This window comes from Phyllobates terribilis, unplaced genomic scaffold (genome assembly GCF_046119375.1).
Source record: "Phyllobates terribilis strain yellow unplaced genomic scaffold, ASM4611937v1 Scaffold_4__5_contigs__length_816908805, whole genome shotgun sequence".
NCBI classification, from domain to species: domain Eukaryota; kingdom Metazoa; phylum Chordata; class Amphibia; order Anura; family Dendrobatidae; genus Phyllobates; species Phyllobates terribilis.
Window position 1 is genome coordinate 813450325 of NW_027362764.1, and position 23986 is coordinate 813474310.

The following is a 23986-nucleotide window of genomic DNA, read 5'->3' on the forward strand; positions in this document are numbered from 1 at the left end:
ATCCCCACCTGCCAACTGCTGGGCTATCAGCTACAGAAGACACGAGGAGAAAGGGTGAGCGCCTGTCATCATCCCCACCTGCCAACTGCTGGGCTATCAGCTATAGGAGACATGAGGAGAAGGGGTGAGCGCCTGTCCTCAGACCAGCAGTTGGCAGGTGGAGATGAGGACAGGCGCTCACCCCTTCTCCTCATGTCTCCTATAGCTGATAGCCCAGCAGTTGGGGATGATGACAGGCGCTCACCCTTTCTCCTCGTGTCTTCTGTAGCTGATAGCCCAGCAGTTGGCAGGTGGGGATGATGACAGGCGCTCACCCCTTCTCCTCGTGTCTTCTGTAGCTGATAGCCCAGCAGTTGGCAGGTGGAGATGAGGACAGGCACTCAATATCCTTGTGTCTCCTGGAGCAGGTAGACCAGCAGTTGGCAGGTGGAGATGACAGGCTCTCACCCCTTCTCCTCGTGTCTCCTATAGCTGATAGACCAGCAGTTGGCAGGTGGAGATATCAGCTATAGGAGACACGAGGAGAAGGGGTGAGCGCCTGTCCTCATCTCCACCTGCCAACTACTGGGCTATCAGCTACAGGAGACACAAGGAGATGGAGTGCCTGTCCTCATCTCCACCTGCTGGGCTATCAGCTACAGGAGACACAAGGAGAAGGGGTGAGTGCCTGTCCTCATCTCCACCTGCTGGGCTATCAGCTACAGGAGACACAAGGAGAAGGGGTGAGTGCCTGTCCTCATCTTCACCTGCCAAATGCTGGGCTATCAGCTACAAAAGACACGAGGAGAAGGGGTGAGAGCCTGTCCTCATCTCTACCTGCTGGTCTATCAGCTACAGGAGACATGAGGAGAAGGGGTGAGCGCCTGTCATCATCTCCACCTGCCAACTGCTGGGCTATCAGCTACAGGAGACATGAGGAGAAGGGGTGAGAGCCTGTCATCATCTCCACCTGCCAACTGCTGGGCTATCAGCTACAGGAGACATGAGGAGAAGGGGTGAGAGCCTGTCCTCATCTCCACATGCCAACTGCTGGTCTATCAGCTACAGAAGACACAAGGAGAAGGGGTGAGAGCCTGTCATCATCTACACCTGCCAACTGCTGGGCTATGAGCTACAGGAGACGTGAGGAGAAGTGGTGAGAGCCTGTCCTCATCTCCACATGCCAACTGCTGGTCTATCAGCTACAGAAGACACAAGGAGAAGGGGTGAGAGCCTGTCATCATCTACACCTGCCAACTGCTGGTCTATCAGCTACAGGAGACACGAGGAGAAGCGGTGAGCGCCTGTCATCATCTCCACCTGCCAACTGCTGGGCTATCAGCTACAGGAGACAAGGAGATTTGGTAAGTGTCTGTTCACATCTTCTGCCAGTCACAAAATACTGAAGTAAATCACCCACTCATCGCAGACACAAGAGAGGGAGCACGGACTCTTCTGGCAAAAGGAAAAGCCTCTGCCCCAAATACTAGGATTGACCACAGCCTCTCCATTCGTATGATAAGCCACCACCCAAAGCACAAAACCTCCATGATAGAATGAGAAGCCAACGATACAAACAGTAGGACTGCACATGACCTATCCTTTATGATAAGAAGCCCCTACCTGAGGCTTCCTCCAGCAATTATCACTACAGTACATAGGCCAGTGTAGACCTCTCGCTCGAAGCAGACACATGAGAAGCTGGATAGACTCCTCTGAGAGAATGACAAGCCACCACCACATGGAGGACGAGGCTGAACTAAGCTATAATGTGTAAAGGTATCCAGTAACACAGAGCTTCCTCCATCACTAATGATCCAGAGCACAGACGGAAGAAAGTCTCCCGTCCGATGCAAACACGTGAGGCTGCATGGCCTCCACCCTACACGTGCTGGAATCATACGTGTTCCTGAGGCTGTCGTGTGTTATAGAGCTACTTACCCTGCATCGATGAGACACAGGGCAACAGAACTGCAGTCGCGGTATATATCAGCCATGTTGATGTCACATCAGGATGGAAGCCACAGGCTGGAGGAGAGGCAGGAATATAACTCACCGTGATTGAAGCAGCAGTTCCTCAGGACCCCCACAATGCCTCCTCTGCGCACAACTGACCCCTGGAGATGAATGTATGGTAGGAGACGCTGCAACACGCACCTGGGGGCGGCACAAGCAGAAGCCGCCAATGTTATGTGGTTTCTCCTTGTACAGAAATGTATACATACATACACACACATATACACACATTATATATATATATACACATACACACATATACACACACACGTTCAGAAATATTTGGACAGTAACACAAGTATTGGGATTTTAGGAGTTTACCAAAACATATTCCAGATTAAGCCCAGATTGATAATAGACCTTTAAGTGCAGACTCTCACTTTAATCTGAGGGGATTCACATCCTCATTGGAGGAAGGATTTAGTAATTACAGTGGCTTCTTTTTCAATAGACCAAAAATAATTGGACAATTATCTCAGAAGCTCTTTAATTGCTGCATGGGCTTTTCCATCGTTAATCCATCATCAATTACGCAGGCATAAGGTCTGGAGCTGATTCCAAGGTGCGCAACTTGCATTTGGAAGCTGTTGCTGTGAACCCACAACATGCGGGCAAAGGAGCTCTCAACAGAAGAGAAACAGACCATCATTAGGCTGAAAAAAGAAATCCATCAGAGAGCAGAAATGTGAGGAGCGGCCAAATCAACAGTTTGTACCCTCTGCAAAAAAATGAGCGCACTGGTGAGCTCAGGAACTCAGAATGGCCTGGACGTTGATAGAAGACGCAGTGGTGGATGATTACAGAATCCTTCCCATGGTGAAGAAAAGCCCTTCACAACATCCCCCCAAGTGAAGACTCTCCAGGAAGTCGGGGTCTCAGTATCTAAGTCTACCATAAAGAGAAGACGTCAGGAAAGCAAATACCGAGGGGTCAACACAAAGTGCAAACCATTAATCAGCCATAAAATAGAAAGGCTGGATTAGACTTTACCAAAAACATCTAAAGAAACCGCCTAGTTCTGGAAAATGAAAACCAAGATCAACCTGCACCAGAATGATGGAAGGAGAGAGTCTGGAGAAGGCTTAGAGCGGCTCCTGATCCTCGGCACATCCTGTGTAACACATGGTGGAGGCGGTGTGATGGCGCGGGCATGCATGGCTGCCAATGGGGCAGGGTCACCAGTGGTTATTGATGATGTGACTGAAGACAGAAGCAGCCGGATGAATCCTGTGTGTACAGGGCGAGACTGTCTGCTCAGATTCACCCAAATGCAGCAAAGTTGATTAGACAGATGGACAATGACCCAAAACATCCTGCGAAAGCAAAGTAGTGGAATATTCTGCAATGACCAAGTCCTCCCCAAATTTCAGCCCATCGAGCCGCATTTCACAGGCTGAAGACAAAATGTAAGACGAAAAAAGAGCCACACACAAGCAAGAACTGAAGTTAATGCAGTAAAGGCGGCAAAGCCTCACACTGGAGGAGACCAGCGATGGTGACGGCCATGGCCTCCAGACTTCAGGCCGTCATTGCTGCAAAGCCTCACACCAAATGGACACCAGCGATGGTGACAACCATGGCATCCAGACTTCAGGATGTCATTGCTGCAAAAGTCTCACACAGGAGGAGACCAGCGATGGTGATGGCCATGGCCTCCAGACTTCAGCCGTCATTGCTGCAAAGCCTCACACCGGAGACCAGCGATGGTGACGGCCATGGCCTCCAGACTTCAGGCCGTGATTGCTGCAAAACCTCAAACTAGAGGAGACCAGCGATAATGACCGCCATGGGCCCCAGATTTCAAGCCGTCATTGCTGCTAAGTCTCACACAGGAGGAGACCAGCGATGGAGACATCAATGGCCTCCAGACTTCAAGCCGACATTGCTGCAAAGGATTCTCTGCAAAGGGTTAAACATGGACATTATATTTATGGGAAATTTAATTTGTCCAATTACTTTTGAGCCCCTGAAATGAGGAGAATTTGTAAAAAGAATGGCTGCAATTCCTGAACTCATCACAGATTTCTGTTCAACCTCTTTAATTACAAAAGTCTCCACTTCAATGACATATCAGTTGTTTCATGTTACATCCAAAATAGCGGCCTGAAGCTGAAATCAAAAAGATTCGTCACTGGCCAAAGATTTCTGGACCTATCCCTATATATTTACACACATGTATATATAATGCTCACGCTCATTATTCTCCTTGTTGCTCGCGACATCTCCCCTAACCTCGGTCCTCCTTCCACTACTGAATATAACTCGCTTCCAGGGCTGTGGAGTCGGAGGCTATTTTGGTGGAGTCAGAGTCTGTATAAAATGGACCAACTCCGACTCCTAAAATATATAATACATTGGGTGCAGTAGTTCAATGCAGTTTGTGGGGAATATTTTTTCCATAAGAATTTGGGAAAGTCATGAAATGTCCTATAAATGTCTGTCCTATTCCTGATCTAAGGGTCTGGACTTTTAGCAGAAATGTATCTGTGCTGCAGTAAATTTATCACCTAAACATGAGCCGTGTATGAGGGAGTCGGAGTCGTGGAAATTGAGGAGTCGGAGGTTTGGCTTACCGACTCCACAGCCCTGCTCGCTTCCTGTTGCACACAGAAACCCTGCTAATCTGATCTCAATTCAGTACAGACTTCTTCTGTAACTGAGCCCTCTGGATCTCCCGGTCAGCGTGTAACAAACTCCCAGACACCACTTCTTCCCTTCTAATTCCTTTAACCTACTGGTCCCTCACTGAACCCTGGATCCAGCAGTCGCACACCCCCACCACTGCTGCTCTCTTGTATGGAGGGGGGGGGGGTTACAATTCCTACATATCCCCAGAGCTGAGAGCAGACAAGGTGCAGGTGGTGGTCTGCTCCTATTATCACCAGAGGACCTTTCCAGGTTGTCCCCTCCAGGACCCTCACTTATCTTCCCCTCTATTAAGGTCCACGCCGTGAGACTTTTCTGGCCTTTCTCCCTGAGAGTGGTGGTTGTGTATCGCCCTCCGGGCTCCTCCCGTCAGTTTCTGGATCGCTTTGCTTCCTCCCTTTCTCTCCTGTGACATTCCCACCCTCATCATGGGGGCCTTTACCATTCCCATCGATGATGCACTCCCCTCTCTGTCACTCATCTTCTGTCTCTAACCTTCAGGCTATGTGCACTCTGTGCGTTTCTTATGCGTTTTCACTGTGTTTTTTCCATTAGGAAAGGCACCAAAAACGCAATGTATAATCCGTGCGGCAGCGAATGCAATGATAATCCTTAAGTGCTGCGCACATGGTCAGGGATTTTCCCGTCAGGATTGTCATTGCATTTAAATCTGCAGCATGTCAGTTCTTTGTGCGTTTCTGCAGCGTTTTTCACCCATAGACTTGAAATGAGTCAGTCAAATCCGCTGCAAAAACGCAGGTATAAAAATATTTGCGGATTTGCTGCGGATTGTTGCTGCATATTTGACTGACTCAATTCAAGTCAAATACGTCACAAAAACGCACAAACAATGGTACCCGGGCCAGGGAAGAAAACCACTCCTCCCATCATCCGACCGACCCCCGCTCCTGTGGGGAGAAGTAGTCTCTTCAGCTGAGCTGGCGTCTGTGCGCGGTGTTAAAAAAACAAAAAAGAAGTAAAAATCTATATTAAAATAAAAACACCTTTCATTCTCACCTGTCCGCCGTCCTCCCGATGTCCCCCGGCGACCCGTTCACCTAGCAGCTGGCAATACACTGACGGGAGCGCGCTCGCTATTGGCAATGTACATCACTGCGCTGCTGGGACTGAGTTTACCGGAGTTCATCAGCTGAGAGCTCAGGGACCTCATTTTCCCACACAACAATGATGCAGTAAATGAGGTCACCAGAGCTGATCAGCTGATGAACTCAGCTCCAGCAGCACAGCGATGTACACTGACAGGAGTCATTACGCTCCTGTCAGTGTACAGTGCTGTCTTCTACAGCAGTCACATCAGTGATTTATGCGGCTGCTGTAGAAGTGACCCGGATCGCCGTGGGACACTAGGATTACATTATGATGACGTACAGGTGAGAAATATGGTTGTTTTTTATTTTTGTTTTTTTTTACAGGAGACGAGGGATTCGGGGACTAGAAGTTAGGTGAATATACGGTGTTTTTTGTTAAATAAATTAAAACCGTGTGTAATTTTATTTAAATAAAACACTTTATTCTGGCCGTGTCTTTATTGAAAAACCATTGAAAACCTTTACTACAGGGTTAGTAATAGGGACGTCTTATAGACGCTTCCCCATTACTAACCTGGGCTTCATGTCAGCTGCTAATACAAGGCTGACATCAACCCCAACCCTATTACCCCACTGGCCACCGCTACACGACAGAGGGAAGAATGGAGGCTAAGCACCAGATTTGGCACATCTTATGGATGCGCCATTTCTGAGGCGGCTGAGAGCTGATATTATTAGCCGCGGAAGGGGCCAAGATCCATAGCCCCTTCCCTGGCTATTAATATCAGCCCGCAGCTGTCTGTTTAGCCTTTTCTGGTTAGATTTTATAGGGTGACCCTATGTCTATTTTTTTCTGGGGTCCCCCTGTAATTTAGCCAGTAAAGGCTAAGCAAACAGCTGTGGGCTGATATTAATAGCCAGGGAACATTTTTAGCTAATGGCCCCTTCCCCGGCTACTAATATCATCTCCCAGCGGTCGGCTTTCCCTCTACTGGTTATGAAAATGACGCGGGAGCCCATGCCATTTTTTCTTTAATTTTAGGCTATGTGACCACGATCCGGACGTAGCAGCGCTTTGGACACATCGTCCAAAACGCTGCGTTCTATTGAATGCAGGTAAATCCACATGTTCACAAAACCATGCGGATTTACCGGATTCAATACATTAAAGTGGTCAAATTTCTGTTTTCAGAGACTAGCAACTCCGCAAGAGAATTTGACATGTTCTGGTCCTGAAAGACGTGCAGCATGTCAGTATCCACGGATGATCCGCAGCCTCAGATGCGAATAGTGGACATAGGATTTCTAGAAATCCCATCCACTATGCTGTAACATATGGACGCCGCAGGTTTGACTCTGCATAAATACGCAGCTTCAAACCCGCAGCGGCTCCTGATCGTGGGCACATACCCAAACTCACCTGCAGCATGTCAATTTCTGTAGCGGAGATGCCAGTCTCTGCTGCAGATTTTGACTGATTGAAATGTCATTACATGCGGTAGATCCGCATGTATTCACAACAAAAGTGCGGCATTAGAACACAGCATTTTGGACGCAGCTAAAGTACGCTGCATCCAAAGCGCTGCTGGTTGTTGAGCGTGGGGATGTAGCGGCTAACGAAACAGCTGTGAGCTGTTATTAATAGCCAGGGAACATGTTTTCCTAATGGCACCTTCCTAGGCTAAAAATAGCAGCTCACAGCTGCCCGAGAAATTACATGAGTGGGAATGCTAATGAGATTGGGTTTAGCTGACACCTAGCCCTTTTGTTTGGTGATGAAAAGGTGTCAGATCCTTTCATTACTAGCCCTAAGTAAACTAAAGTAGAGAGTTAAATAAACACACAGACACAGAGTATTTGAAATACAACACACATTCTTTAATCATTTAAATTAACCAATATACTCACCGCAGTTCTGACAGTAATCCAAGGGTTAAAGTGATGCGCCACATTTATTTTTTCAAATATCTTTATTTAGCTCCAAAAAGCATTCATTGCTGTACAAAAAAAAAACGCATCAAAATCGCGGCAAACGTGCGCACATAGCCTCACGCTCACCTTTAAGAGCTACCAACTCTCCTACATGAGGACGGGAATACGCTGGACCTGCTCTTCTCCCGGCTCTGCTCAGTGTGCGACTCTACTGACTCCCCTACATGAGGATGAGAATACTCTGGACCTGGTCTTCTCCCGGCTCTGCTCAGTGTATGACTTTACTAACTCTACTACATGAGGACGGGAATACTCTGGACCTGATCTTCTCCCGGCTCTGCTCAGTGTATGACTTTACTAACTCTGCTACATGAGGACGGGAATACTCTGGACCTGATCTTCTCCCGGCTCTGCTCAGTGTATGACTTTCTGCTACATGAGGACGGGAATACTCTGGACCTGCTCTTCTCCCGGCTCTGCTCAGTGTATGACTTTACTAACTCTCCTACATGAGGACGGGAATACTCTGGACCTGCTCTTCTCCCGGCTCTGCTCAGTGTATGACTTTACTAACTCTGCTACATGAGGACGGGAATACTCTGGACCTGATTTTCTCCCGGCTCTGCTCAGTGTATGACTTTACTAACTCTCCTACATGAGGATGGGAATACTCTGGACCTGGTCTTCTCCCGGCTCTGCTCAGTGTATGACCTTACTAACTCTGTTACATGAGGACGGGAATACTCTGGACCTGATCTTCTCCCGTCTCTGCTCAGTGTGTGACTTTACTAACTCTGCTACATGAGGACGGGAATACTCTGGACCTGATCTTCTCCCGGCTCTGCTCAGTGTGTGACTTTACTAACTCTGCTACATGAGGACGGGAATACTCTGGACCTGATCTTCTCCCGGCTCTGCTCAGTGTGTGACTTTACTAACTCTGCTACATGAGGACGGGAATACTCTGGACCTGGTCTTCTCCCGACTCTGCTCAGTGTATGACTTTACTAACTCTCCTACATGAGGACGGGAATACTCTGGACCTGATCTTCTCCCGGCTCTGCTCAGTGTGCGACTCTACTGACTCCCCTACATGAGGATGAGAATACTCTGGACCTGATCTTCTCCCGGCTCTGCTCAGTGTAGGACTTTACTAACTCTGCTACATGAGGACGGGAATACTCTGGACCTGATCTTCTCCCGGCTCTGCTCAGTGTATGACTTTACTAACTCTCCTACATGAGGATGGGAATACTCTGGACCTGATCTTCTCCCGGCTCTGCTCAGTGTGTGACTTTACTAACTCTGCTACATGAGGACGAGAATACTCTGGACCTGATCTTCTCCCAGCTCTGCTCAGTGTATGACCTTACTAACTCTGCTACATGAGGACGGGAATACTCTGGACCTGATCTTCTCCCGGCTCTGCTCAGTGTATGACTTTACTAACTCTCCTACATGAGGATGGGAATACTCTGGACCTGGTCTTCTCCCGGCTCTGCTCAGTGTATGACTTTACTAACTCTCCTACATGAGGACGGGAATACTCTGGACCTGATCTTCTCCCGGCTCTGCTCAGTGTATGACTTTACTAACTCTCCTACATGAGGATGGGAATACTCTGGACCTGGTCTTCTCCCGGCTCTGCTCAGTGTATGACTTTACTAACTCTGCTACATGAGGACGGGAATACTCTGGACCTGATCTTCTCCCGGCTCTGCTCAGTGTATGACTTTACTAACTCTGCTACATGAGGACGGGAATACTCTGGACCTGATCTTCTCCCGGCTCTGCTCAGTGTGTGACTTTACTAACTCTCCTACATGAGGACGGGAATACTCTGGACCTGGTCTTCTCCCGGCTCTGCTCAGTGTATGACTTTACTAACTCTGCTACATGAGGACGGGAATACTCTGGACCTGATCTTCTCCCTGCTCTGCTCAGTGTATGACTTTATTAACTCTCCTACATGAGGATGGGAATACTCTGGACCTGCTCTTCTCCCGGCTCTGCTCAGTGTATGACTTTACTAACTCTGCTACATGAGGACGGGAATACTCTGGACCTGATCTTCTCCCGGCTCTGCTCAGTGTATGACTTTACTAACTCTCCTACATGAGGATGGGAATACTCTGGACCTGGTCTTCTCCCGGCTCTGCTCAGTGTATGACTTTACTAACTCTGCTACATGAGGATGGGAATACTCTGGACCTGATCTTCTCCCGGCTCTGCTCAGTGTGTGACTTTACTAACTCTGCTACATGAGGACGGGAATACTCTGGACCTGGTCTTCTCCCGGCTCTGCTCAGTGTATGACTTTACTAACTCTCCTACATGAGGATGGGAATACTCTGGACCTGGTCTTCTCCCGGCTCTGCTCAGTGTATGACTTTACTAACTCTGCTACATGAGGATGGGAATACTCTGGACCTGATCTTCTTCCGGCTCTGCTCAGTGTATGACTTTACTAACTCTCCTACATGAGGACGGGAATACTCTGGACCTGATCTTCTCCCGGCTCTGCTCAGTGTATGACTTTACTAACTCTCCTACATGAGGACGGGAATACTCTGGACCTGGTCTTCTCCCGGCTCTGCTCAGTGTATGACCTTACTAACTCCCCTCTCTTGTTCTCTGACCACAACCTTCTTTCCTTCTCTGAACAAACAGAAAAAAAAGAAGCAGCGCCAGCCGACAATTCATATAGAATGGAAAGTAATAATGAACAGATCCCCCATCATTAGCCAGATATAGAAATCTCTGCAGTAGAGAGATGGATTAGATTTTTAGACTTGACCGAATAGGCCCAAAAGGGTTAAACCTATCCGTGGAGAAAGTTGTATAACAGGGTTTTTCTGTGCCAGGTAATCATATCGGTGGTGGTAACACCCTGCCCCAGGAATGTTTAACTGCATGCAGTCTTGTGAGGGTTAATATGATGAAGGGAAGGGTGTACAAAACGGATGAGAGTTAAAGCTCATTCCATGTTTGTAACTGTATATGTACACACACTGGCCCGTGACCGGGTCATACACGTACACACACTGGCCCGTGACCGGGTCATACACGTACACACACTGGCCCGTGACCGGGTCATACACGTACACACACTGGCCCGTGACCGGGTCATACACGTACACACACTGGCCCGTGACCGGGTCATACACGTACACACACTGGCCCGTGACCGGGTCATACACGTACACACACTGGCCCGTGACCGGGTCATACACGTACACACACTGGCCCGTGACCGGGTCATACACGTACACACACTGGCCCGTGACCGGGTCATACACGTACACACACTGGCCCGTGACCGGGTCATACACGTACACACACTGGCCCGTGACCGGGTCATACACGTACACACACTGGCCCGTGACCGGGTCATACACGTACACACACTGGCCCGTGACCGGGTCATACACGTACACACACTGGCCCGTGACCGGGTCATACACGTACACACACTGGCCCGTGACCGGGTCATACACGTACACACACTGGCCCGTGACCGGGTCATACACGTACACACACTGGCCCGTGACCGGGTCATACACGTACACACACTGGCCCGTGACCGGGTCATACACGTACACACACTGGCCCGTGACCGGGTCATACACGTACACACACTGGCCCGTGACCGGGTCATACACGTACACACACTGGCCCGTGACCGGGTCATACACGTACACACACTGGCCCGTGACCGGGTCATACACGTACACACACTGGCCCGTGACCGGGTCATACACGTACACATACTGGCCCGTGACCGGGTCATACACGTACACACACTGGCCCGTGACCGGGTCATACACGTACACACACTGGCCCGTGACCGGGTCATACATGTACACACACTGGCCCGTGACCGGGTCATACATGTACACACACTGGCCCGTGACCGGGTCATACACGTACACACACTGGCCCGTGACCGGGTCATACATGTACACATACTGGCCCGTGACCGGGTCATGCAGCGTCACATGACCCCTATGTATAATGATGGCCGGACCATACATGACGAGCTCTTGTTCCCTCCCGTCCCCCCGTCTCCTCATAGACTGTAGCTTGGAGCAGGACCCTCGCTCCTCCTGTGATGTCTGGTATTGTTAGTGTACAGCGCTGCGGTATATGCCGGCGATATAGAAGTAACATCATTACATATATCCTCATACACGAGCTCCACACATGCGGCAACCACCGGGGGGCGACACAAGCAGAAACTGCCAATGTCACATGGTATCTACGTGTATATATCTATATCCTGATACATCGCACATCAACACCTTGAGGGAGCTGGTGGAATACGGCGGCGGGGGTGGGAGGGGTCCGGGTGCACACGACAGCGGGGGGAGGTCCGGGTGCACACAGTGGCGGGGGTGGGAGGGGTCCGGGTGCACACAGTGGCGGGGGTGGGAGGGGTCCGGGTGCACACAGTGGCGGGGGTGGGAGGGGTCCGGGTGCACACAGTGGCGGGGGTGGGAGGGGTCCGGGTGCACACAGTGGCGGGGGTGGGAGGGGTCCGGGTGCACACAGTGGCGGGGGTGGGAGGGGTCCGGGTGCACACGACAGCGGGGGGAGGTCCGGGTGCACACAGTGGCGGGGGTGGGAGGGGTCCGGGTGCACACAGTGGCGGGGGTGGGAGGGGTCCGGGTGCACACAGTGGCGGGGGTGGGAGGGGTCCGGGTGCACACAGTGGCGGGGGTGGGAGGGGTCCGGGTGCACACAGTGGCGGGGGTGGGAGGGGTCCGGGTGCACACAGTGGCGGGGGTTGGAGGGGTCCGGGTGCACACAGTGGCGGGGGTGGGAGGGGTCCGGGTGCACACAGTGGCGGGGGTGGGAGGGGTCCGGGTGCACACAGTGGCGGGGGTGGGAGGGGTCCGGGTGCACACGACAGCGGGGGGAGGTCCGGGTGCACACAGTGGCGGGTTGGGAGGGGTCCGGGTGCACACAGTGGCGGGGGTGGGAGGGGTCCGGGTGCACACGACAGCGGGGGAGGTCCGGGTGCACACAACAGCGGGGGAGGTCCGGGTGCACACAACAGCGGGGGAGGTCCGGGTGCACACAACAGCGGGGGAGGTCCGGGTGCACACAACAGCGGGGGAGGTCCGGGTGCACACAACAGCGGGGGTGGGAGGGGTCCGGGTGCACACGACAGCGGGGGGAGGTCCGGGTGCACACAGTGGCGGGGGTGGGAGGGGTCCGGGTGCACACAGTGGCGGGGGTGGGAGGGGTCCAGGTGCACACAGTGGCGGGGGTGGGAGGGGTCCGGGTGCACACGACAGCGGGGGGAGGTCCGGGTGCACACAGTGGCGGGGGTGGGAGGGGTCCGGGTGCACACAGTGGCGGGGGTGGGAGGGGTCCAGGTGCACACAGTGGCGGGGGTGGGAGGGGTCCGGGTGCACACAGTGGCGGGGGTGGGAGGGGTCCGGGTGCACACAGTGGCGGGGGTGGGAGGGGTCCGGGTGCACACAGTGGCGGGGGTGGGAGGGGTCCGGGTGCACACAGTGGCGGGGGTGGGAGGGGTCCGGGTGCACACAGTGGCGGGGGTGGGAGGGGTCCGGGTGCACAGTGGCGGGGGTGGGAGGGGTCCGGGTGCACACAGTGGCGGGGGTGGGAGGGGTCTGGGTGCACACAGTGGCGGGGGTGGGAGGGGTCCAGGTGCACACAGTGGCGGGGGTGGGAGGGGTCCGGGTGCACACGACAGCGGGGGGAGGTCCGGGTGCACACAGTGGCGGGTTGGGAGGGGTCCGGGTGCACACAGTGGCGGGGGTGGGAGGGGTCCGGGTGCACACGACAGCGGGGGAGGTCCGGGTGCACACAACAGCGGGGGAGGTCCGGATGCACACAGTGGCGGGGGAGGGAGGGGTCCGGGTGCACACGACAGCGGGGGGAGGTCCGGGTGCACACAGTGGCGGGGGTGGGAGGGGTCCGGGTGCACACAGTGGCGGGGGTGGGAGGGGTCCAGGTGCACACAGTGGCGGGGGTGGGAGGGGTCCGGGTGCACACAACAGCGGGGGAGGTCCGGGTGCACACAGTGGCGGGGGTGGGAGGGGTCCGGGTGCACACGACAGCGGGGGGAGGTCCGGGTGCACACAGTGGCGGGGGTGGGAGGGGTCCGGGTGCACACGACAGCGGGGGAGGTCCGGGTGCACACAGTGGCGGGGGTGGGAGGGGTCCGGGTGCACACGACAGCGGGGGGAGGTCCGGGTGCACACAGTGGCGGGGGTGGGAGGGGTCCGGGTGCACACGACAGCGGGGGAGGTCCGGGTGCACACAGTGGCGGGGGTGGGAGGGGTCCGGGTGCACACGACAGCGGGGGAGGTCCGGGTGCACACAACAGCGGGGGAGGTCCGGGTGCACACAACAGCGGGGGTGGGAGGGGTCCGGGTGCACACGACAGCGGGGGGAGGTCCGGGTGCACACAGTGGCGGGGGTGGGAGGGGTCCGGGTGCACACAGTGGCGGGGGTGGGAGGGGTCCGGGTGCACACGACAGCGGGGGGAGGTCCGGGTGCACACAGTGGCGGGGGTGGGAGGGGTCCGGGTGCACACAGTGGCGGGGGTGGGAGGGGTCCGGGTGCACACAACAGCGGGGGAGGTCCGGGTGCACACAGTGGCGGGGGTGGGAGGGGTCCGGGTGCACACGACAGCGGGGGAGGTCCGGGTGCACACAGTAGCGGGGGTGGGAGGGGTCCGGGTGCACACAGTGGCGGGGGTGGGAGGGGTCCGGGTGCACACGACAGCGGGGGAGGTCCGGGTGCACACAGCGGCGGGTTGGGAGGGGTCCGGGTGCACACAGTGGCGGGGGTGGGAGGGGTCCGGGTGCACACGACAGCGGGGGAGGTCCGGGTGCACACAGTGGCGGGGGTGGGAGGGGTCCGGGTGCACACAGTGGCGGGGGTGGGAGGGGTCCGGGTGCACACAGTGGCGGGGGTGGGAGGGGTCCGGGTGCACGCGACAGCGGGGGAGGTCCAGGTGCACACAGTGGCGGGGGTGGGAGGGGTCCGGGTGCACACTACAGCAGGGGAGTGGGGGGGTTCGGGTGCACATGACAGCAGGGGGGTACCTGCGGGATGTCCCGTGCAGGGCAGTGCAGCAGAGCAGTACACCTCACACCGGCGGGGCTGGCGCAGCGCTCACCTGCTCCGGTCCAGTATGAAGCTGCGGCCCTCGGGCAGCTGCGTCAGGTTGCACATCAGGGGCCCCAGGTAGTGGAGGGCCGCGGCTGCGTTGTACTGGGGACTGCAGATCATCTCCAGCAGTTTGTTCAGACCCAGATCGGTCAGCGCGGCGATGACGGCGCGGCAGGACAACTCCTCGCGGCTCAGGTTACACAGCGCGGTGCAGACGGAGTCAGCATAGAGGTAGCGAGGGTCCGTCAGCCGCTCAGCGAGCGCAGGGAGCAGAGGGGGGATCTCCAGCAAGAAGCGGTGAGTGCCGGGGTCAGAGGTCAGATTCACCAGTATGTGGTAAGAGTCCTGGATCACTGAGGGTGCAGGGTCAGAGGTCACATCCAGCACCGCACGCACCAATCCCGGCAGCTCACACAGGCTCCGCCTTCCCTCGGGCGTGGCACTTACACCCAGCACATATTCCAGGGCCTGGCTCTTCACATCCGCCCGCGTGCCCGACCCCAGGAAGGTCAAGAACTCCGAGCAGAGCGCTGGATCCATAGACTGCACCAACAACCTACCACAGAAGGAGGAGACAGAGGAACGGTGAGCGAGCGCAGAAGGCAGAGGACGGCCAGTCACAGGATGTGGGGACGTAGCGGGGGAGGAGAGCTCCGGGGATATAGCGGGGAAGGAGGGGGGGGGGAGCTCCGGGGACGTAGCGGGGGAGGAGGGGGGCGGGAGCTCCGGGGACGTAGCGGGGGAGGAGGGGGGCGGGAGCTCCGGGGACGTAGCGGGGGAGGAGGGGGCGGGGCTCCGGGGATACAGCGGGGGGGCTCCGGGGATACAGCGGGGGGGCTCCAGGGATACAGCGGGGGGGGGGCTCGAGCTCTGGGGATACAGCGGGGGAGGAGGGGGGCGGGAGTTCCGGGGATATAGCGGGGGAGGAGGGGGGGCGGGAGCTCCGGGGATATAGCGGGGGAGGAGGCTCCGGGGATATAGCGGGGGAGGAGGGGGGGATATAGCGGGGGAGGAGGGGCGGGGTCTCCGTGGATATAGCGGGGGAGGAGGGGGCGGGAGCTCCAGGGATATAGCGGGGGAGGAGGGGGCGGGAGCTCCAGGGATATAGCGGGGGAGGAGGGGGGGATATAGCGGTGGAGGAGGGGGGCGGGAGCGGGGGCTCCGGGAATATAGCGGGGGAGGAGGGGGGGGGATATAGCGGGGGAGGAGGGCGGGAGCTCCAGGGATATAGCGGGGGAGGAGGGGGGGATATAGCGGGGGAGGAGGGGGCGGGAGCTCCGGGGATATAGCGGGGGAGGAGGGGGGGGATATAGCGGGGGAGGAGGGCGGGAGCTCCAGGGATATAGCGGGGGAGGAGGAGGGGATATAGCGGGGGAGGTGGAGGGGATATAGCGGGGGAGGTGGAGGGGATATAGCGGGGGAGGAGGGGGGGATATAGCGGGGGAGGAGGGGGGGATATAGCGGGGGAGGAGGGGGGGATATAGGGGGGGATATAGCGGGGGAGGAGGGGGGGAGGAGGGGGCGGGAGCTCCAGGGATATAGCGGGGGAGGGGGGGGCTCCGTGGATATAGCGGGGGAGGAGGGGGCGGGAGCTCCAGGGATATAGCGGGGGAGGAGGGGGGATATAGCGGGGGAGGAGGGCGGGAGCTCCAGGGATATAGCGGGGGAGGAGGGGGGGATATAGCGGGGGGGGGGGGATATAGCAGGGGAGGAGGGGGGCGGGAGTTCCGGGGATATAGCGGGGGAGGAGGGGGGCGGGAGCTCCGGGGATATAGCGGGGGAGGGGGCTCCGTGGATATAGCGGGGGAGGAGGGGGCGGGAGCTCCAGGGATATAGCGGGGGAGGAGGGGGCGGGAGCTCCAGGGATATAGCGGGGGAGGAGGGGGCGGGAGCTCCAGGGAAATAGCGGGGGAGGAGGGGGCGGGAGCTCCAGGGATATAGCGGGGGAGGAGGGGGGGATATAGCGGGGGAGGAGGGCGGGAGCTCCAGGGATATAGCGGGGGAGGAGGGGGGGATATAGCGGGGAAGGAGGGGGGCGGGAGCTCCGGGGATATAGCGGGGGAGGAGGGGGGCGGGAGCTCCGGGGATATAGCGGGGGAGGAGGGGATATAGCGGGGGAGGGGGGGATATAGCGGGGGAGGGGGGATGGGAGCTCCAGGGATATAGCGGGGGAGGGGGGGATATAGCGGGGGAGGAGGGGATATAGCGGGGGAGGAGGGGGGCGGGAGCTCCGGGGATATAGCGGGCGGGAGCTCCGGGGATATAGCGGGGGAGGAGGGGGGCGGGAGCTCCGGGGATATAGCGGGGGAGGGGGGGATATAGCGGGGGAGGGGGGATATAGCGGGGGAGGGGGGATATAGCGGGGGAGGAGGGGGGGCGGGAGCTCCGGGGATATAGCGGGGGAGGAGGGGGGGATATAGCGGGGGTTGGAGGGGGGGATATAGCGGGGGTTGGAGGGGGGGGAGCTCCGGGGATATAGCGGGGGAGGAGGGGGGCGGGAGCTCCGGGGATATAGCGGGGGAGGAGGGGGGGGATATAGCGGGGGAGGAGGGCGGGAGCTCCGGGGATATAGCGGGGGAGGAGGGGGGCGGGAGCTCCGGGGATATAGCGGGGGAGGAGGGCGGGAGCTCCAGGGATATAGCGGGGGAGGAGGGGGGGGATATAGCGGGGGGGGGATATAGCAGGGGAGGAGGGGGGCGGGAGCTCCGGGGATATAGCGGGGGAGGAGGGGGGGGCGGGAGCTCCGGGGATATAGCGGGGGAGGGGGGGGATATAGCGGGGGAGGAGGGGGGGCGGGAGCTCTGGGGATATAGCGGGGGATATAGCGGGGGTTGGAGGGGGGGAGCTCCGGGGATATAGCGGGGGAGGAGGGGGGCAGGAGCTCCGGGGATATAGCGGGGGAGGAGGGGGGCGGGAGCTCCGGGGATATAGCGGGGGAGGGGGGGATATAGCGGGGGAGGAGGGGGGGGCGGGAGCTCCGGGGATATAGCGGGGGAGGAGGGGGGGCGGGAGCTCTGGGGATATAGCGGGGGAGGGGGGGATATAGGGGGACGGGAGCTCCGGGGATATAGCGGGGGAGGAGGGGGGGCGGGAGCTCTGGGGATATAGCGGGGGAGGGGGGGATATAGGGGGACGGGAGCTCCGGGGATATAGCGGGGGAGGAGGGGGGGATATAGCGGGGGAGGAGGGGGGGATATAGCGGGGGAGGAGGGGGGGATATAGCGGGGGAGCGGGGGATATAGGGGGACGGGAGCTCCGGGGATATAGCGGGGGAGGGGGGGATATAGCGGGGGAGGAGGGGGGGCGGGAGCTCGGGGGATATAGCGGGGGTTGGAGGGGGGGGCGGGAGCTCCGGGGATATAGCGGGGGAGGAGGGGGGGCGGGAGCTCGGGGGATATAGCGGGGGAGGGGGGGATATAGCGGGGGAGGAGGGGGGGCGGGAGCTCCGGGGATATAGCGGGGGAGGGGGGGATATAGCGGGGGAGGAGGGGGGGCGGGAGCTCCGGGGATATAGCGGGGGAGGGGGGGATATAGCGGGGGAGGAGGGGGGGCGGGAGCTCCGGGGATATAGCGGGGGAGGGGGGGATATAGCGGGGGAGGAGGGGGGGCGGGAGCTCGGGGGATATAGCGGGGGAGGGGGGGATATAGCGGGGGAGGAGGGGGGGCGGGAGCTCCGGGGATATAGCGGGGGAGGGGGGGATATAGCGGGGGAGGAGGGGGGGCGGGAGCTCCGGGGATATAGCGGGGGAGGGGGGGATATAGCGGGGGAGGAGGGGGGGCGGGGGAGGAGGGGGGGCGGGAGCTCCGGGGATATAGCGGGGGAGGGGGGGATATAGGGGGACGGGAGCTCCGGGGATATAGCGGGGGAGGAGGGGGGGGATATAGCGGGGGAGGAGGGGGGGGATATAGCGGGGGAGGGGGGGATATAGGGGGACGGGAGCTCCGGGGATATAGCGGGGGAGGGGGGGATATAGCGGGGGAGGAGGGGGGGCGGGAGCTCCGGGGATATAGCGGGGGAGGGGGGGATATAGCGGGGGAGGAGGGGGGGCGGGAGCTCCGGGGATATAGCGGGGGAGGGGGGGATATAGGGGGACTGGAGCTCCGGGGATATAGCGGGGGAGGGGGGGATATAGGGGGACGGGAGCTCCGGGGATATAGCGGGGGAGGGGGGGATATAGGGGGACGGGAGCTCGGGGGATATAGCGGGGGTTGGAGGGGGGGCGGGAGCTCCGGGGATATAGCGGGGGGGCTCCGGGGATACAGCGGGGGGGCTCCGGGGATACAGCGGGGGGGCTCCGGGGATACAGCGGGGGGGCTCCGGGGATACAGCAGGGGGGGCTCCGGGGATACAGCGGGGGGGCTCCGGGGATATAGCGGGGGGGCTCCGGGGATACAGCGGGGGGGCTCCGGGGATACAGCGGGGGGGCTCCGGGGATACAGCGGGGGGGCTCCGGGGATACAGCGGGGGGGGCTCCGGGGATACAGCGGGGGGGCTCCGGGGATACAGCGGGGGGGGCTCCGGGGATACAGCGGGGGGGCTCCGGGGATACAGCGGGGGGGGCTCCGGGGATACAGCGGGGGGGGCTCCGGGGATACAGCGGGGGGGGGGGCTCGAGCTCTGGGGATAGGAGTCGGTTTTGGGTTCGGGTCCCGGTCACTCACCGTTGTGCCGCACACGTGAAGTCTTTTCCGGCGGGTGTATGACGTCATCTCGATCATCCAATCACCGCTCATCAGAATGTGTGCACGTGATGAGATTGCGCAGTCGCAGTTCAGTGCGCGGTTCTGTGACGTCACTGCGGGTGGGTTCCCGGTCACGTGTGACTGTGTGCAGTGGTCCTGTGCTGGGCACGCTCTGCTGCAGCCGATCCTCTGCCCTCGTGCAGTGATGCGGTCCCGGGAAGTGTCTGCAGGAGGTGATCACTGCGGGAATAAAGGAGAGGGACCTCCAGCCGGGCGCCATGCTTCAGCCTCGGAGGTGCATAGACCGCACACTGACTGGCAGCTCCCGGCCTCGTAGAGAAGCAGCGCGTCCATCACTCCTCAACCACTGGACGATGCTGAAGGTGGTTTCTTATGCGGCAGTTTCTTTTTTGCTGTTTTTTTACAGGTTTAATTACAAAAAATAGATAAATGAAAAAATATATTGCAGCGAGGTGCCCTGATGTGAAAACGCTTAAAAGCAGCTACAAATGTCATAAAACTGGCACAAAAATGGGCATCAATGTGGGCACTGAAGGGCGTTACTGAAAGGGTTAAATGACTTTAGGCCACTGGTCTCATACTAGTATTTAATACATAGTGATGGCCCACATCAAATTCAGGTCACTCCAGACTGGCCCAAATGGGTTCCGGTCATCAAAATGGGCATCAAAGCGGGCAAATGGCCACTTTTCACACATTTCAATAAGTAACTGGTGTTTTTCATTGGTTAAATGACCTTGGGCCACTGATCTCATACCAGTATTTCATACATAGTGATGGCCCACATCAAATTCAGGTCACTCCAGACTGGCCCAAATGGGTTCTGGGCATCAAAGTGGACAAATAGTCACTTTTCACAGATTTGAATAAGTTACTTATCGGCCACTGATCTCATGAGTGCATTATACTATATGGGAGTGCATTATACTGTATGGACTATGGAGTGCATTATACTGTATGGGAGTGCATTATACTGTATGGACTATGGAGTGCATTATACTATATGGGAGTGCATTATACTATATGGACTATGGGGGTGCATTATACTGTATGGACTATGGGGGTGCATTATACTGTATGGACTATGGAGTGCATTATACTGTATGGACTATGGGGGTGCATTATACTGTATGGACTATGGAGTGCATTATACTATATGGGAGTGCATTATACTGTATGGACTATGGAGTGCATTATACTATATGGGAGTGCATTATACTATATGGACTATGGGGGTGCATTATACTGTATGGACTATGGGGGTGCATTATGCAGTATGGACTATGGGGGTGCATTATGCAGTATGGACAGTGTGAAGGTTTGTGTGGGGTCCATCATGCTGTGTGGGGGCCATTATATTGTATGTAGGCCCATTATACTGCATGGAGTGCTGTGTGGGGGCACAGTTGGGGGATCATACTGTGTTGGGGTCACCATACTTTTCCAGGACAGTTGAGGGGTGGGGTTCAGTAGGAGAGCACACAGTACCAGTAGTATGGACACATATGACAGCGGCTCAGTATTGGGGTATCAGCAGGATAAGGAGTTTGTGCAGCTTGGAGATAAATGGAGACGCTGCCTGAAAAGTGAGAAGTCAGGTGTTATGTTGGTTTGGGCCAGAAAATATGGAAAAAGTGAACAACTCCACCAGAAAGAACGTCAGCTGTAAGTCACTATATATAGCTGTACTTTAACCCTTTTATGACGTGCCGTAATAGTACAACACACGTCATAACCCCCTGTTTGGTGCACCTTACAGCTGACATGTGCCTGCAACATCCGCGGGTGGAATCGCGATCCACCAGCGCCTGTTAAATGCCAATGTCAATCTCTGACAGCGGCATTTATCTCCCGCTTCCGGGAAGCACGTCCTAAGCCCCGCCTATCAGTGAACCAGTCACATGATCGCGGGTCACCGATGGGTTGTCATTGCCAGATTGCTATGAGCGCCGCCCAGTGGTCGGCGCTCATAGCAAGTGAGTAAATCTGCTACACACAGGCCATCTGTTCATCGTCTGTATATAGCAGAGCCAATCAAGCAACTGCTGCTTCTAGTCCCCATGGAGACTATAGAATCAAGCAAAAAGTGTAAAAAATGTTTTTAAAAATATAAAAAATAATAAAGTTTAAATCATCCCCCTTTTGCCCCAAACAAAATAAAACATGTACATATTTGGTATCGCCTAGTTCAGAATCGCCGATCAACATAAATAATTAATCCAATCAATAAATGGTGTAAAGAGAGAAAAAATCGAAACGCCAGAATTAAATTTTTTTGGTCGCCGCAACATTGCAATAAAATGTAATAACGGGCGATCAAAACATCGGATCTACCCCAAAATGGCATCAATAAAAATTTCACCTCAGCACACAAAAAATAAGCCCTCACCTGCCCCAGATCCTGAAAAATGGAGACGCTGCAGGTCTGGGAAAATGGCGCAATTTTTTTTATGTTATGCAAACTTTGTTTTTTTTTTTCATCACTTAAATAAAAAATTACCTACACACGTTTGGTGTCTGCAAACTCGTTAAGACCCGGAGAATCATAACGGCCGGGCAGGTTTAGCATCCAGCCAACGGGGAAAGAAAAAAAATCAACTGTGGAATTGCACTTTTTTTTTGCAGTTTCACCATATTTGGATTTTTTTTCCCATTTTCTAGTCCACAATATAGTAAAATCATTGATGTAGTTCAAAAGTACAACGTGTCCCACAAATAATAATAAACCCTCACAAGGCCATAGTGACCAAAATAACAAAAGCCATGGCTCAGGGAAGAAAGGGTGAAATCTGTGAGAAGAGGCGGCTTCCCCGCGCTGAGGCCCAGAACCCGTGCGGCCCGGCTGGAGGGACCTGAAGCGGATGCGGGCCCGGCTGGAGGGACCTGAAGCGGATGCGGGCCCGGCTGGAGGGACCTGAAGCGGATGCGGGCCCGGCTGGAGGGACCTGAAGCGGATGCGGGCCCGGCTGGAGGGACCTGAAGCGGATGCGGGCCCGGCTGGAGGGACCTGAAGCGGATGCGGGCCCGGCTGGAGGGACCTGAAGCGGATGCGGGCCCGGCTGGAGGGACCTGAAGCGGATGCGGGCCCGGCTGGAGGGACCTGAAGCGGATGCGGGCCCGGCTGGAGGGACCTGAAGCGGATGCGGGCCATCACTATGGAGGAAACACTCAGGGGCCCAAAGTCATTTAACCCTTTCAGTAACGCCCTCCGGTGCCCACGTTGTGCCAGTGTTATGACATTTGTAGCTGCTTCTAAGCGTTTTCTCATCGGGGCGCCGCGCTGCTGCTGCAGGAGATTTGTTCATTCATTTATCTATTTTTTGTAATTAAACCTGTAAAAAAACAGCAAAAAAGAAACTGCCGCATAAGAAACCACCTTCAGCATCGTCCAGTGGTTGAGGAGTGATGGACGCGCTGCTTCTCTACGAGGCCGGGAGCTGCCAGTCAGTGTGCGGTCTATGCACCTCCGAGTCTAATGCATGGAATATATAATCATCAGCTGTAGATTTATATAGCGCCAACATATTCCACAGCGCTTTACAATTCAGGCTGTATGCACACGATGCGTTTTTTAAGCGTTTCCGCAGCGGCAATTTCACCGCAGAAACACTTAAAAACGCATGGTAGAAGGTCTGCTATGTCCCCCAATGATAATCCGCATGTCCTGTGCACACGCTGAGGAAATTTCCACTGTGGATTATCATTGTGGAAAAATCCGCAGCACGTCCATTAATTTTGCGGACACGCGGCTTAATTGCCGCCATTGACTATCATTGAGCCGCATAATATCTGCATCACTACATGTGCACATACGGATATGAAGCGATTCTAGGAGTGGATGGTACCTGGGCTTGGAGAACAGGAGACTCTCATCCAGACCCGGGTACCATAGCACCTGTAAAAAAAGAATGAAATAAAAAATATACATTATACTCGCCTTCCAATGGCTGCATGGATTTATATAGTGTGAACAAGTTGTCAAGCACTCTCCAAGTGATGCTAAAAGCGCTTGACAACCCGCATGTCCCTGGCAGGAAAAACACAAGGACAATCCGCATGTACAATCCGCCTGCGTTTTTTCTGCCAGGGCGATGCAGAAATGCTCAGGAAAAAATCCGGAGCATTTCTGCATCGTGGGCACATAGCCTTACAGACATTATCTGCACTGTCCCCATCGGGGCTCACAATCTACATTCCCTATCAGTCTTTGGAGTGTAGGAGGAAACCGGAGAACCCGGAGGAGAACATGCAAACTCCTTGCAGATGTTGTCCTTGGTGGGATTTGAACCCAGGACCCCAGCACTACAAGGCTGCAGTGCTGACCACCGAGCTGCCGTGCAGTGCTGTCCATACATACACACCCCCATACAGTCACTGCCAGCTCCACAATAATGAAAGCAACTACTCACTGCCACCACCAATCGTCTGCAGGCCGATTGGACGCCCGTTACAGGTAGTGTATGGCTTCAGGGTGCGGTTTACAGAGCAAGCGGAACAGAACCATTACATTT

At 56.2% G+C, this 23986-nt stretch overlaps 2 protein-coding genes across 3 annotated transcripts in view; both read right to left on the minus strand.

Annotated features, from left to right (window-relative positions):
- Positions 1–19544, minus strand: part of HGH1 (HGH1 homolog) — a 31689-nt gene extending 12145 nt beyond the window's left edge. The window contains exons 1-3 of the mRNA XM_073680122.1: positions 19434–19544; positions 14779–15327; positions 2036–2136 (exon numbers count right to left, since the gene is read on the minus strand). Of these exons, the coding sequence (XP_073536223.1) occupies positions 2036–2136; positions 14779–15311 (634 nt within the window). The 5' untranslated portion in view covers positions 15312–15327; positions 19434–19544. The remainder of the gene's footprint in view (positions 1–2035; positions 2137–14778; positions 15328–19433) is intronic.
- MFSD3 (major facilitator superfamily domain containing 3) overlaps positions 2032–23986 on the minus strand; it is a 143472-nt gene continuing 121517 nt past the window's right edge. Inside the window, exon 7 of one of the 2 annotated variants that reach the window (XR_012320205.1) lies at positions 2032–2136. The gene's annotated coding sequence lies outside the window, so the exon portion shown is untranslated. Of the gene's footprint in view, positions 2137–19671; positions 19695–23986 lie in introns of those variants that run through there. The other variant, XR_012320206.1, reaches the window with a different exon arrangement.